This window comes from Saccostrea cucullata, unplaced genomic scaffold (genome assembly GCF_032062105.1).
Source record: "Saccostrea cucullata isolate Sc308-1 unplaced genomic scaffold, CSIRO_AGI_Scuc_v1 ctg1678, whole genome shotgun sequence".
In the NCBI taxonomy this organism is placed as follows: Eukaryota; Metazoa; Mollusca; class Bivalvia; order Ostreida; family Ostreidae; genus Saccostrea; species Saccostrea cuccullata.
In genome coordinates this window covers 174,282-190,119 of record NW_026924271.1, presented here as the reverse complement: position 1 = coordinate 190,119, position 15,838 = coordinate 174,282, and the positions used below count along the sequence as shown (strand labels likewise).

At 33.6% G+C, this 15,838-nt stretch overlaps 1 protein-coding gene across 1 annotated transcript; it reads right to left on the bottom strand.

Annotated features, from left to right (window-relative positions):
- Positions 1-1,335: 1,335 nt before the first annotated feature.
- On the bottom strand, positions 1,336-14,994 carry LOC134266086 (transmembrane protein 151B-like). The gene is made up of 2 exons (XM_062748321.1): positions 14,374-14,994; positions 1,336-3,089 (listed from the first exon to the last, which is right to left on the bottom strand). The coding sequence occupies exons 1-2, from the start codon at positions 14,398-14,400 to the stop codon at positions 1,410-1,412; spliced, it is 1,707 nt and encodes a 568-aa protein (XP_062604305.1). The 5' UTR covers positions 14,401-14,994; the 3' UTR covers positions 1,336-1,409.
- Between the last annotated feature and the right edge of the window lie 844 nt (positions 14,995-15,838).

Sequence of the window (15,838 nt, the reverse complement as noted above, 5' to 3'; positions counted from 1 at the left end):
GCACTTCATATGAAACAAAAACAATTATTGTAATGATCATATCGTAGAAAATGGGAAGTCTAATTTAGCTTTCTAAATTTATTTTAAAAAGATCATATTACAATTACAATTCATGTTATAATTAAACAGGCGTTAAAACGACACGAGACATGTTAGTAGTCCAAAATTTAACCGTTAATAATTTTTCATTATCACGTATTACGTTGTTGTTATTTCCAGTGTAAAGAAACTTAGCGGACGATTTTGAACTTTTTATATCCATTGAGCTTTCTAATTGCGCCCAATAAGCAATACTGATTAGCAGCGCCCCGAGAAGATACTGTAAATTTTCAAGATCATTCTGAAACAATACTGCATGTCAAAATGTAATAAAGATTAGCTTAGAAAAGGGTCCAGAAATCTGATATTTTCTCCTAGATTACTGAGCTGAATTACTGACAAGCAGGCAACAAGGGGAATGCAAAGCTATAACTCTTATTTATATGTTCATCAGGAGAGGGTTTTCATAATACAACTAGAATTCCATTGAAAAATGAGAATAGAATAGGAACTTATGTATTGATCTCGATCATTTCTATAATGGATCTAAATATTTTTCAGGTCTTGGCAAAGATCTATAAGCGTGCCATACTTATTTTTCTTGATGAATGCAGAAAATATTATAATAATACATAACCTTGAATGAATAATTTTATTTTTTCCCTTTTTGCATTTACAATAAACAAAAGAGCTTTTAAGATATGTCATAAATCTAACGATGGGCATTTTTATATAAAAGTAAATAATTTAATGTCTATTTTGTAGACAGGTTTCTCATCATGAAGGTTTAGCAAAACCGGGCTGTCTTGAAAATCCATGATTATTCGAGTCTTCGAGATTGCTTTCCGATATCAAGTAAAACCTCTCTAGATATGTAAAAATTGATTTTTAAAATAATTTTAAATTCTTTTTATACTTGCATTTCGTAGCGAAGCTGTTTCTGTTCATCTATTTCATAATGGCAACTTTCAGGATGTTGTCAAAATTGTAATATCCTTTAATGATTCTCAGTAGGTTAATTAATATCAAATTGTCAAAAATCCTTTTTTTAAAATAGAAATTGTGCTTTTGTTTTTTTCAAATTATACATAGATTGAACGTCAAAAACAAATGAATATTAAATGTAAATATATGTATCTTATTTTAAAGGATATCAATTATATCACCAAAGAGAAAAAAAATAGATATTTACAACTCTCTACATCAGGGAATAGATTTAGCTACAAAAGATTTTAGCACAAATGTATCTTCGTTAAAATAAATATTTGTTGCTTTCAAAAATAAAGAAGGTATCAGTGAGCTTCTTATTTTTAATTAAAAATGAATAAATAGGGTGAAAAATATATTTTTGCTATTTAAATACATGTCGATCATAGTGATGTTTCCATCATGGTATGATAGTTTCTAGAATTTGGCACTGATTGTAAACGAGTGTTTTCCTCCAAAACAATTCGTGTTCTAGGCAATGGAAGTATGGTATGTCCTCCTTTTGGGGCCCTTCTTGGTGATTGCATTGAAAGTGCTTGATGATAATCGGGAGGCGGATCACATGGGATTAAATCGCGTGTGCTGACGTTATCCGAGCAGCGATAATGTCGAACGGGACCTGGTGCGTGGTCCACGAAATCATCATGATACAGAAGAGTTTCATGATTGTGAGACCTTGTCACTAATGAATCTTGTCTTGTCAGTCTGGCAGTACCACGCCTAGGATTCACGTATACTAAAGACTCTGTGGGTGAATTAGGGCAGGAGTTTAAATCACTTTGTCTTGAAAATATAAATGCTCTCCGCGTTTCTGACCCTCGAGAAGTTGCATAACTGCCGTTTTGCATACTGTAATTTTCGAACACAATGCCGCCATTTATGATACAAAAGCTGTTGCATGGAGGGAAATTTAGGGCAGTTCCAGACTGGATTCTCCTAAGAGAATCCTTGTCATTACCAATGGAAGAGAGCGCAGAAAAAGTCTCACTTCTTGTTGCACCATACTTCGTTCTTGTTACATTTCCATTTGCATCCGGAATCCCTATTGTCCTGCCAGATGACATTAATAAGGCTTCAGAATAACTTGGGGCTATGTCATTGTTCTGTATTAAAACTTCTAGATCTGAGCTCCCCAGAGTATTGACGCGCGTTATAGGCGTAGATTCTGTGTCATTTTCCAAATAATTTGTGCCAAAAACTTTATGAACGTGGTAATGAACATAGGCAGTTTTATATTCAATGATTACTCTCAAAGGCCAAGACAGGAGAAGAAAGGAAGCAATCCAAAATATCACATGTGACACATACCAAGGGAGATTATCGGGATCTCTGAAAGCAATCATGTACTGCTTGAAATTCACATTAAGTAAATCAAGTCCTTCCCTTGTCTCAATGTAGTCGTCCCTTCTTTCATTATCTCTGTAAAATCTATTTCGTTGTTCATCAAATTCGTATTCTGCTTCGGAACACAAGAATGAATATCCTTTTGTGAATCTAATTTTGGTAGCGGGAAAATTCTCCAAACCGGTGAGCGAAGCGGACACGTCCTTAATTCCGCACTGTGTGAAATTGAATGCTGACCCTGCCGTGTGGGAATTGACGCGTTCATAGTATACTTGAGTACTAGTGAAAGAGTCGCCATTTCTGTATCTAGTCACGTGGCGTGTCTTTCTAATGTAATGATAACAAAGTGCTTTCCACCATATAATAGGAATAGATTCCTGCATTTGTTGTATTTTTTCATAAACTGCGTGAACATCAGTTTTATGTTTTAATTCTAATCTTGTGTGACAATGCCAACATTCCACAAGATAAACGAGGTATAGCATTATAACAAAAGCAATAGGAATGTAGATGTATCCGTCTTCACACGGTTTAGAACTGGTCACATGTGTGTTAGCCATCCGATGACCATAGTAACTAACTGTTATAGTTGTGATGACGGCGAGTCGACACCAAATTATCGCTGAGAGGCATCCATATATGAGTAACGTCAAAATCATACATTTCCAGTGAGCATCCCTCCTTAGAGAGCCACAGAATGACTGCTTACTCGGTACTTGCTGTAAAACAAAACACAAAATACTTTTTTAAAAATCGTTTTGTAAGAGGATTCGTTGTTTCAAGATCCTTTCCAATATCTATAATTTTTATTACTACTGAACACTTTTTTAGCCACAGAAGGAAATCCCCGCGAACAAAGATTTTTCTTATATCCCCGAAAACTTGATCCAACAATCTGTGATTTACAGTACAAAACATGTAGTACCTTTTGCTCTCATTATTCGTTTTTGTTCAAAACTATGGTGTATCATCATCAAAAATCCATCTATTTAACGGTCAAGTTCAAAGAAAATAGATATGCTTGTAAATGATATATGATGTAAATAATAGTTAAAAATAGGGAGTTACAATATTCGTTTAATTTTAAACCTCGTTGTTTTCTGTATTTACCTGTTTAAATATCGCTAAAAATAACTTTCGCTAATAGAGTTACTTCCCCTTTTTGTGACGTCATTAGAGACACATGTAAATGCAATGTGACAAAAAGTCCGAGAAAATTGTTGTTTAGGACAAAATATTGTAAGATTAAAATAAGGCAGTTTTTGTTCCAACTAAATAAAAATTGTTTCCTCTATTCAGGTCTTGCATCTTGACAATGTTACTTGTTATAGAAGTTTTGTGAATTATCATTGTTGTCTTTGATGTATATTAGGAAATAACTTCCATGTTGATAATTTTCTAAAAAAGTATCGGTATGTCTTCAAGTTGTTCAATAATACCTAGTTCATGTCTAGGTTTTAATTTGTGAGAACTTGTCATCATTCATCATAGACAATTATGATCCCCCACATATCTAAAAGGTATCTTAAAGCCCGTTTTGTCAAAGATACACTAAATAAACTTACTGGTCTGAGCTATAAAATAATTCTTTCTTTTCATCGGACTGGGTTCAGAACTTTTTAAGAGAATTGAATATGATATCTGACACTGCCGAGCAAGTACTGATCAAATTTCTTTTTCATTTCTTTCGTGTTCTAACAAAAGCCAACCAATAACCGGTCTTATTTGTTTTGTGGTATTTATTGCTTGGTATAAATCACAATCCACTGAGCTGTAGCAAATGCCTTCAATATAAAGGTCAGTGACAGTACATTAACATTAACTGTTTTCACTTGTCGGATTCGTTACATTAGATAAAGAACAGAATCAAGTCGTAAACATTTGGTAAAGATTCAAGACACCATTGGATTCAAGTGAAAAATGTTATGTTTCTAATTTAATTTTTACATTTAACATGTTAAATTTAATATTTAATGAATCTTTTGTTAATTCACATCTTAAATCGTATGTCTCAGCTTGTCACTATTGAGCTGAATTTTTGTGCAGACCATTATTAACAGTATTGTGCATTTTTGTTATTTTAGATGAAAAATTACTGAAATTGCATCACTGATTTGTTTCTGACTTGAATTGTAAATTGGCAGAATTGTGACCAATAGCTTCATTTATTAGCTAACTCATCTTCAGATTTGTCCGTAAATTTCACCCTTGGATCATTAGTTCTTGTTATGTGAGTCTTGTTAGGCGCAATCAATATGATTCCGAAAAGCATTTAAGACCTGCCAAAAGAAATAGATATTGCGATTCGAGAAACACTTGAAAACATTCGCAAGATTCCCATGGTTCCGACATGTCCAGAAAATTTGCATTGATTCGGAGGGGTTTAAATGAGGCACGCAATTGCACCAGTCACTTAGAAGCCATAATATTTAGCATTCAGCACATTCCCTTCGCCATCAGAGACTAATAAGTAAATTATATCGGATTGCTATTTTCTACGCGAGACAGGATGCACTTAAGCTTTCAGAGATGTTCAAATGATCAGTTGATTTTGGACGGAAGATGGAGTGATCTTGAATCATGTTAGGCATTGTCCCTCTCAGACATATGACTTAATTTCTGACAACAGAACTAAAGCAGAAGCTATCAAAAGTATTTAGAGTCTAGAGTGAATGTGATGGAAAACACTGTTTATTATATAATAACCAAATATTACTACTGACATTTTTATCCTCGTAATGCGATAAACAATGTACCTGGAAGGAAGGGATATTCAAATGTTAGTCATTATTAATATATCCATTTATAATCTGATGTATTGTTTCAATAAATTGCAGATCTGTGTAAATACATTGTATTAATAATCTACGTTTAAATTATCTTATTCAGCAAATCATTGTTAATAGCTAAATTCAATGATTAAGCCATTTTTATTTAAATAAAATATTTACTGTTTCTGAAGCAAAAAAAAAAGTCCATTAAACAATACAAATCAGGAGCAGAGAAAACACGGACCTCTAGAACATCAGGGGTGGGATCAGGTGGCATGGAGGAGTGAGCTTGCCTTGTCGACCAGGTACGGCCTCCGTTTGCTGCTTGACATGATCGGGAAGTAGCGGGAAAATGCGTCGACAATTCAGTGTTTAAATAATGACCTCACAATTAGCAAGAAAAACGTCAGTAAGCGTTCGACTGAATGATAAATTGTAGATGTATATGTTGACAAGGAGATTGTATCGACCATAGAACTTACGCATTGTTGACTTTAAACGAGTCTGCTGATATTCTTGTTTCATCAACTTGTTTGTTTGTAACTTACCTCGTTTACGAAATTGGTCATACGTAGAACATGCTCTTGCGTCTCGAATCAACTGAGATCTATAAACCCTGTATGCAGGTGATAAGGGTATATGATAATAAATGATAATAATAATAATAAACGAATTCATAAAGCGCTAAATATTAATAAAATTACTCTAAAGCGCTGTTCAATAAAATATCGCTGCATAAGTAAAGAAAGTTGAAGACTGAATCACTTTCAGATGCAAAAGAGTTGTTAGTGTAATGTTTTATAAAGCTTCTTTTTCAAATTGCCAATGAAAAGTTTTGAACCTTTTCTGATCTCTTACGGTACATATTGCAATTCATATATGCCTTGTTTTAAAACTTTTAAAAAAGAAATTGTCCCTTGAAAGGGTTATATAGCTTATATAACTCCCGATGAAATTAAATAATATATCATTCTCAAATATTCTACCAGCATTTGCTTGTACATATGCGGCTCATGTTGATGAAAATACGATACACGTCCCTGAGACATCATTCTCTGGTTTCTATAATAATTGTCTACATGAAAGTACTACATGATCTATTTATCTAAGAAAGAACAATCAACACATAAAATGCATTTTATAAAAAAAAAATTAATCTAGATTTTTAAAAATTTTATTTATTTCGTTTAAATTTCCCTTTATCAAATTTTACATTGAGACGCATGTTCTGACATAAAATGATTTTGTGTTGTATGAAACCATCGAAGATAACTAACGGTGATGTAGAATTTGCAAGTTAATTTCTAATTTAAAATATTACTTGAAGTGCTTCTTAACAAATTTTATATCGAGACACATGTATTGTGTGTTTTTGTATTGGATGAAAACAGCAAAGGCAACGAACATGCAGTAATCGATTTATAAAAATCTACTAACAGTACAAATCTTCGGTCAGGCCTGGAGACCATAAACTGAGAACAGACTTAAGTCAAAACTATGATTTGTAATATCATGAGTTTTATAAAACATATTTGCTTAAAATATTGCAATGTTGTGTAACATTCAAATTCAAACATATGATGAAAATTCCGTTTCATTATCAAAATAATTATAAAAGTTCTATAAATCTGAAAATTTGACTTAAGTCTGTTCTCAGTTTATGGTCTTGAAGTCAGGACATATAGCGCAGGGCCCTGGAAATTCCAGAGGTGGGTTTAGATGCTTAGGAATAAGCACCACCTGTTTACCAGTCATATTCGCCGTGAACTCATATGTATCTTGATCAAGTAAACAATCCATTCCATAGTCCAACTAAGTATAAAAACAATTATGGCTTAAAAAATTTAAGCATTTCCAAACGCACGTCAGCCAAAATATGACTCCATGAAAGTTGAATGGTGTGAAGCCCAGATGAGTATTTCTGTTTTGTGTATGATTTAAAAACAAATTTTGCTTCAAAGCTTAAGGGGTTGAGAACAGGTCGTCTGATAAAAGGGGTACAATTAGTGTCTATCATAATTCCAGCAGTTTGTTAGAAGACCCGGTCTTCAAAAACTACAGAAATATTTAAAATCAGGAACTCCAGCATTTCTTTGATACACTATGTATCGATATCAAAATTCTTATGTAGAATTAGAGGGATTTTAATTAAGTAATTTTATGATGACCATCCTTGAGAACTGAATGAATTTCGGTTCCAATTTATTGAAGAATCATGTGTCTTTGATACCAAACAAAAACCTAGTTTTCAATTTATTTTGAGTAATGGTTGTATAAAGTGTAGAAAACTCGTACTTTTAATTATATTGTTTTTTTTAAAATAAGATGATGTCAACAGTTTGTTTTAAAGTTCTTTGGAATTTTTGAGAATGTAGATCAGATTTACTTAACTTTTGAATGTGTTGTAGCACAAAACGTTTGAAGATTTTCCTTTACAGAAGTTAATGTTTTCGTGAGGAATAAAGTTCATTATATAATGAGCATTACAAGCAAAACGATTTTGTTACAAGCCTTGTCTGTTGGTATCATAACTTGTTTTGTTATTATTGAAATCGAAGAAAAGATTACATATTGCAAAGTCACAGAAACATAAGCCGCAGAATGGTAAAATAGAAGATGAACGATGGCATCATATAATAAGGAATCTGTGAAAGTATCATCAAATTCTATTTAGTGATATGAGAAGAGTAGGGGACAAGAGATGGGTACCATGCAATATTATAGAAAGAATGGCAGTATCCATGTTTTGCTATGGGAAGTCCGAAATTTATTTCAAATCCAAATAAAATAAAATAGGGGGTGCACAATGGTACTATGTAACAAAGATTCTGTGAATACTATATAGATATTACTATATAACCTCCCAATTTTTCAAGTAAGGGTATAAAAAGGGTTACAAAATCCGTGTGAAATAAGTAAGTTAATAGTTGACCTAACAACAGATTGTGTTTGGAAAAAAAAATGACGTAACAAAAAAAGTTTCTAATTTTATGTATATTAAGTGGATTGAAAAAATTCTTGTGGGCAAGCCTTAATGGTTATCACCTACTGAGAACTGACAAGAGAAAGCGTTTTCCCAGGGGACAACTGTGCAATTGAAAAGGGTTCGGCAACTGGGAACAAATTTCATTTTCCTAATCACAAGAAACTCTGTAATGCCTAGCAAAATGGTTGTTTAAAAACCGAGAAGTCTAAACAACAGTCCCTATCCTTATACTTTAGACTACATTAAACGAGCGTTCAATCAAACATCCTTTCCTTGTAATTAATATCAGTTCTCGAGACGACGTGTAGATTCATTATGCCTTGCAGTAATTTAATATTTATCCAATGTTTGCATCTATTATTAATGCTGACAAAAATACGTGTTGACTTTAGTTTCAAATATTAATGACGCTTTTAGGAACAGACCAGCCTATTCCTTATAGACACAGACTACAAAAACGGTAAAAACAGTCGCTCTGCTAATGACAACAGTTAGATTTCAAATTAACCTGTATGATAATTAAAAGTTACAGAGAGCTTTACAATTGCGACTACAGTTGTAACAGCAGCTTCATTTCTTTTATCAAAATAATAAAATGACTACTAGACAAGGGGGGAGTTGAAGGATACATGTATGTGATCAAAACTGCGTGTATGGTAACTGTGGCCAAATCAGGTCAATAATAGAGAATAATATTTTTCATATTTTCCCTGGAGAATTGTTTCATAGGACTAATGGCTAAATTATTTACCTCGGGATTTTCTGGGTTTTTTTTTCTTTTTCTACTCATTTTCTGTTCAAAGTTAAGACGTGATGATGATTATAAATAAAAAATACATTTCCATCGATTTTTTTTTTAATTGTAAGCATTGTTTTGATCTCAACAAAATATATTGTATTAAAAAAAGAAAGACTTTGCAACAAAAGCATTTGCGGTTTGTGGAGAACAGCGCACGTTTCAGTAGAAAAATTCTAAATGTGACATTATTTTTATCAATATAACTATTTTCGTGTATACTGTAGGCCAAACATTCGTGTACTTTTGCCTGGAATAATTAGCTTTCTAATACAGTATTAAGGACAGATGGATGCTAATGTAATCACGGGTCGGTAATGAGGTAAATTTAACGACATCTCTTAAGATGACAGTATTTTTCATACATGGGTCGATAGTTTATGAATCATACTATTTACTTGAACATAAATAGTAAACACTGTGAGCAAGCTCATTGCAAACGTTAGGTTTTTGGATAAGACTTCTTTAAAAAGGTCGTATATAAGGAAATTAATTGTTCATGAACTATATTTTCTTTAAACCGAGAGTTTCCCGTATAGTAGAATTCCTTTGGTTTTATCTGACATGTTGAGGGAATGATACGAACATTAAGCTGATTAAAAAGAATACTGAACTGAATGATTTACTTGAAAGAATTAATTCAAAGCTCCTGTGACCAATATGTATTAGCGCTACTTGAACTCGGGTGATCATTCCTCATTCTTCCCTTATGTAAGAATAATTCTTCAATTACTGGCACAATTAAATTCCCCGATGAAATATGTTTTGTGACACATTTTTTAAAAACTGAGTCAAACTTGACAATAAATAAAGATATTCCATGTATTTCACATTTTATAGAAGTTTTTAACTATTATTCTTATTTGAATTAAAATCAAAACAAAAAGCTTTAAAATGTTATTCAGGTAAATAAATGCATGTATTAGTTCCTAGGTAGACAAGACATTCACTACATTTGGTAAATTTGTCTTTAAGAAGTATGCATAATTTTTGAAAAATGTCAAAATTCAACATCCACCTTTAAATATTTAGCAGGTACGCTAGTATGGAAGGGAATTACCGCCAAAAGTCTATGTATCTTGCTTTTATTCTTATTCTGCCTACTTCTTTATGCTTTGCTATTATTGTAACTATATGTCACTTTATTGTTTTCATATTTTTCTTTATTACATTTCACTTTGACTTTTATCCTTCTTCATTTTGCCCTTATTTCTATGTTGCTTTATTCTTGTTAATTCATTTTACTTTCTTTTAAATTGATACAGTTTCTTAAATGATTATCTCTATTACGAACGTTAGTTCAATCAGGCAAACAATGAAGCATATTCAATAAAGACGAATACAAGTTGTCAATATTTAGTGCGGCATTATAACGCTAGGTGGCAGGGGTATTCGCTACGAGTGTTGGTAAAATTAGGTAAGCAAACCCAGGCCGGGGTTATTCGACATTTTTCAATTTTCTGCCTTACTACTTTATCAATCGAACTTAGATTTTCAAATGACTGATGTTTGTTATAAGTTCAGGTACTGTATGTACCCGATACATGCCATTCCCTCGGAAGTCTCGCTAGATGGTAAGATTTCCCCTGGGAGACTGACTACATAGTGATGCTTCCTTCGGAAGACTATACAGTGGGACTTCCCCCGGGGAAGTTTCAATATATAGCTAGTCTTCCGAGGGAAATCTGGATATATATAGCAATTCGCATTCTTCATATCAACCCCTCCCCCGAATAGTTTTTTTTAATCGTAAAACAATGTTTATATACTAACGTTTCCAGTTTTTGAAGAAAAGTTATACGTCCTATATGAATAAATATTTGAATAATATCATTTTAATAGTGTTTTATGATTAAATCATTTTAAACATTTAGTTAAACATAGATAATCTTTACGAGTACATATGGATAATGACTCTTCCTTTTTCGCCCCCCCCCCCCCCCCAGTGGGTGCAGTCGCCCGAGTGGCACTGTGGTTACGGCGTCTGCTCTAGAGTCACGAAGTACAGTTTTAAGGAGTCAATCAATACGTCATGGGTTCTAATCCCACTGTAGGACGTGGAGTTCGGTCATTCGGATGAGATCTAGACCGTATTATCCGAGGTCCCGTGTCGCAGTAGGTGCTGGCACGAAAAAAGATCCCTCACTGTTCAATTACTATAAGTGCCGAGTATATAGGACAAATTTGCAGCTCTCCACCGGCAAGAGGTGGCTTCTCCATTTGAGTGAAAAATTCTCGAAGGGGACATTATGCAATGTACAATCACAACCCCAAGTCTCAATATATTTACTGACTTCCAAGTGGACGACCTCCTATGGGTTAAGTTTCACCGGTAGAGGGGAGGGTGACCACGAAACGTTTTCTTAAACGTAACTTTTTACTACTGGAAAAGTTCAGCGAAAGGCTTGTTGCCCCCATCCCTTACACTTTTTGTTGCAGTACTAATGCCAATTTATATATTAAAAGTCATGTACTTAATGGCAGGCATATGTATAAAATATAGTCCTGAAAAAAAGTTGACGACCCCCCCCCTTTACCTCCACCAAATAGAATTTTCGAGTTTTAAGATTTTTTGAGCTCTCCTGGCTGATGACAAATACGGTGCGTACTAAAGATATTAAAAATATTGAAATTTTTATGTCAATTAAACTGGAATTCAATTATCCAACAAATAACTTTAATAGAGTTATATTTTTCAGGTGAGAGAACAGTGACCTAGCATCGTTTTTGAAAGTGGGGAGGGGGGGGGCAACAAGAGAATAAAAATTCAGGCTTCCCGGCTGAAAACAACTTGACAAGCCAAAAAAAAAAAAAAAAAAACAGGAAATTGATTGTCCAAACTTGAAAATACATAGGCGTCGGAACTGGGAAGGGGGGGGGGGAGGCTTAGCCCCCACTTTTTTTTCCGAAGATAGACTTAGTACATGTATAGACATTGAACATTCCTGCGTAGGTTTACCCCCCCCCCCTTTTCCATGGACACGATGCAGTATGGGTTTGAAATGGGGAAAGTGGTGGTGTTTGGAAAAAAATTTGGCACTGGAGTTCGAACCTAAAAACACCCCCCCTCCGAAATAGGATTTTTGTGTTTGGAAAATGAACATTTCTATTTTTTTTTTTCATTTTTTTTCTTGTCATTTGTTTTTAAGGTCTAAAAAAATTCTTACACTTAGCCCCCCCCCCCACTTTCAATTTGCTTCCGACGCCAATGAAATCCTATTTCGGGGGCGGGGTGGGTTTGGGGTTAGATTCAACTTCTTCTATAGTATAAAATTTAAATTTTCTTCCTACTATACTACATTAACTTATTTGACCCTTACTCTTACAAAACGTGGGTCGGCCTTTCAATTATATTCAGTATGGTATAAAGTTATGTCTGAAAAAAAGAGGCCGCTATTCCTGTGTGCCCAGAGAAAATAAATATGGAGTTTCCATCATTGGATCGGGTGAAATCGGATCCGGCCTTCAGAAGTTCGATTGATAAAGTATTAAGGCGTATTGAAGAATCAAATAACCCCAGCCCGGGTTTGCTTACCTAGTTTTACCAACACTCGTAGCGAACACCACACCACCTAGCGTTATAATGCCGCACTAAATTTTGACGGTTTGACAACTTCCATTCGTCTTCATTGAATATACTTCATTGTTTGCGTGATTGAATTAACATTCGGAGTAGAGATAATCCTAATAATTTATTTAAGAAACTGTATAAGTTTAAAAGAAAGTAGAATGAATAAAGCAACATAGAAGTAAGGACAAAATGAAGAATGATAAAAGTCCGAAGTGAAATGTAATAAAGACGAATATGAAAACATTAAAGTGACATATAATTACAATAATAACAAAGCATAAAGAGGTAGGCAAAATAAGAATAAAAGCAAGATACATAGACTTTTGGCGGTAATTCCCTTCCATACGCTGACAAAATGGCTTCACATTTTAACAGCGCTTTCACATATCATTTCCGTGAATATGCCAATCTCAACATAAACTTTAAGGAGAAGTTGCGAAAATAAGTATAAACTGAACTTATATCTTTAAAGTAATATATACACAGTGTGTCCTCACATATTGCCTCCATCTTTAATTTCTCTGAATAGGATTAGATTTTAAAGTAAGGTATGCTACTCAATGAAAAAGTGATGTTACAGGGTATAAAATCGACATTTCGTAAATAATGACCTAGTAAGCCATGTTGGCCTATCATTGGGTCGTATATGGCTGCCTTGTTTCATACAAATTGTCGGACCTTTGTTTTGATACTGAATTTCAATAATAGAAAATTCTGCCTATCTGGTCTATACATAGGGTTCATGACGAGTGTGACGGGTCAACAGGGGATGCTTGCTGTTCATTGGCACCTGATTCCACCTGGATGCCCTTTTCAAATACACTTGTATTGTTTATATGTTTTTAAGGCTCGATCACTATTCGTTATCTTAGCATGAAATACTTTTGTCCTCTCTATAGGATATGAACATTTTTCGAAGGAACGTTAAACAAACAAACAACTTTTTTAAACAAAGATCCTTGAAATATTTATATTCAACAAAATCTTCAACCTCTGTTGTTTTATTTGCCGCCATTCATGTACAACCTTCTCTATTATACAAATGTTGACGAACGTGTTCTTATTGTAAAACATAATAACGTATCCTTTGCATTTTTCTTTTTTTTCCGGAATATTCTGATACCCTGTCGACAGGGGATTTTACTCTTCCATAGCACCTGATCCCACTTTTTAAAAAGCCTGTTTGGTTCTGCTCATTTGGTGTGTTCAAATGGACCTGATAACTGTATTTTATCTTCTCTTTTCAATCTTTAAAAAATCTCAGCAATTTTAAAGAAATCAATCTGAACCTCAATTACAAGGTTGCTATTATTTTTACTATATCGAAGCCCTCGAAAATTTAAACAAAAACACTTGAGACAATGATGATCTCTTGAACATATTTAGAAGAAGAACAAAAATTGTTCATAAAATCCTGTCACTATTATCATTATTGATATACGCTAGAATTCCATAAGATAATCGTCATATTGTCGTGTAATCGCCAATCCATATTGAAGAAAATGAGATAAATGAGATAGAATTGTGCACTTTACGATTCATATTAGAGTTTAATCGATTGCTAATTGTAAATCAAGGAAAATAATTACACAGTCTTGAACCTTTGAATGGACTTCAGGTAAGTAGATATTGCTGTAGATTTCACATTCAATATTTCATCCTGTAAAGTTTTTGAGATGTTTCTCTCCAACGGCACCAAAATTATATTTTTATCAATAATAAAACGGAAAATTGTGATCAAACTGGAGACTTTCTTAATTTCTACTAAATCATCACTATAATCAAATTTTAATGTTTCAGCGCAGTGTTCATCCTTTTATGTTTTGAGACAAGTTGTTCAACATTGAACTAAATCAATATTTTATTATAAAGTACTCACTTCTAGGCGGTTTCCCGTAGATGTCATTCTATAAATCCACCTGGTTTAGTGATGCATACTCCCCAGTCTCATAAGAGAAAATCCTAATTTTAGTCCCCGTCTGAATCTCTTCTCCAGCAATGTGCCATCAAAACGCTTCCTCCAATACCATTGAATATTGTATATCTGAAAAACTACTGAAAGTATGCCCGACTGATTGAAAAAGACCAAAAACCTATACCACATACCAGCGCTCTAATAGAGACAGTGCATTCGGAACCGTTGAGCGTGATGTTACACATTGGAGCAACGTATAGGTAAGTGCTGGCCTGGAAAGAGTCCTCTCGGATTTGATACAAATGAAATTACAGCTCGAGAACTCGCTAATATATCTGATTAATCAATGCCTACCATATATAATGCTTTTAGGGCGATGTAATGTCGCAAATGTAGAATCAAGCAAAACTGTACGGTGCTAACATTTTGCAACGAAAATCCGTCTTCTCGCTGACAATTTCTTAATTACTTTATCACATTTTGTAGGAGAAGCATTCGATATGATCCATCACTGTCTCCTGTATTACGATTCAGGTTCCAACGACCAGATTAGGCTTTCTAACAATTTCAATGTTTAGGCTCTGTAAAAAAAAAGTTGTTTTGGTACAGAATTTGAAATGAGTTTAATGTGCCTTTACCATTAAAAAAAATCAAATATATCATTCATCTTGATTCTATTTTGGGAATGTGATAATCATATTTAATCTGATGTGCAGTTTCATTGTTGTCCTTTTAAATAATATGTCAGTTATCTGAAAAATAAAAATTTCAAACAATCTGTAAGAACATCTTCTTACTCTTTTGACTTTGTTTTTCTCAACTATTGCTGACATTGTTTTGAGTCAGGATCGAATCAAAGTGCTAAAAAGACTCAGTATGTCATGGTCAAATATAGCAATAAAGAAGCCTGTGTCAGGAAATTGCCACTCGAAGAGTGGCGCACCATCAATATCCTTGATCCCTATTTGAGATACTTGTATCTGATATATATGTTCAGTGGTGTAATCTACCTTATTCAAGAGAGGATTCGGTCGCTGATGATAATCTTAGTTCCGTTTTGAAGAGTTATTTGTAGACAGGTTTATGTTTGGATTTTCTTGTTGGAGAACAAGGAAAATACAAGATCTCATTATCATGGTGAGAAGTTACAGAACGGGAAATAAGGCGCATCGATTTTTGTTTCATTCGGCATTTTGGAACGTATTTTAATATTATTCTATTGGCTTATTTTCTTAATATTTAATTACTGTAAGGAGTTTTTATTAAGTTGAACAAAAGGAGAACAAAACCAAAAGTAAGATTTCAGCCTAGCTAGTGTAAATTTTGTTCTGTTTTTGAAATTACAATGTATAGTCTCATCATAATTAAACTGCAGCTTTCAAAATCTTACAAACTTCTTTTATAGGTCAAAAAGTTAGCATTCGATATA

What these genes read in the sequence shown, in the direction of transcription:
- LOC134266086 (XM_062748321.1), bottom strand. Translation starts at nt 14,400, where the DNA reads ATGACATCTACGGGAAACCGCCTAGAA. An exon ending in CTACGGGAAACCGCCTAGAA is followed by an intron (nt 3,090 to 14,373) that starts GTGAGTACTTTA and finishes TTTGTTTTACAG; the next exon opens with CAAGTACCGAGTAAGCAGTC.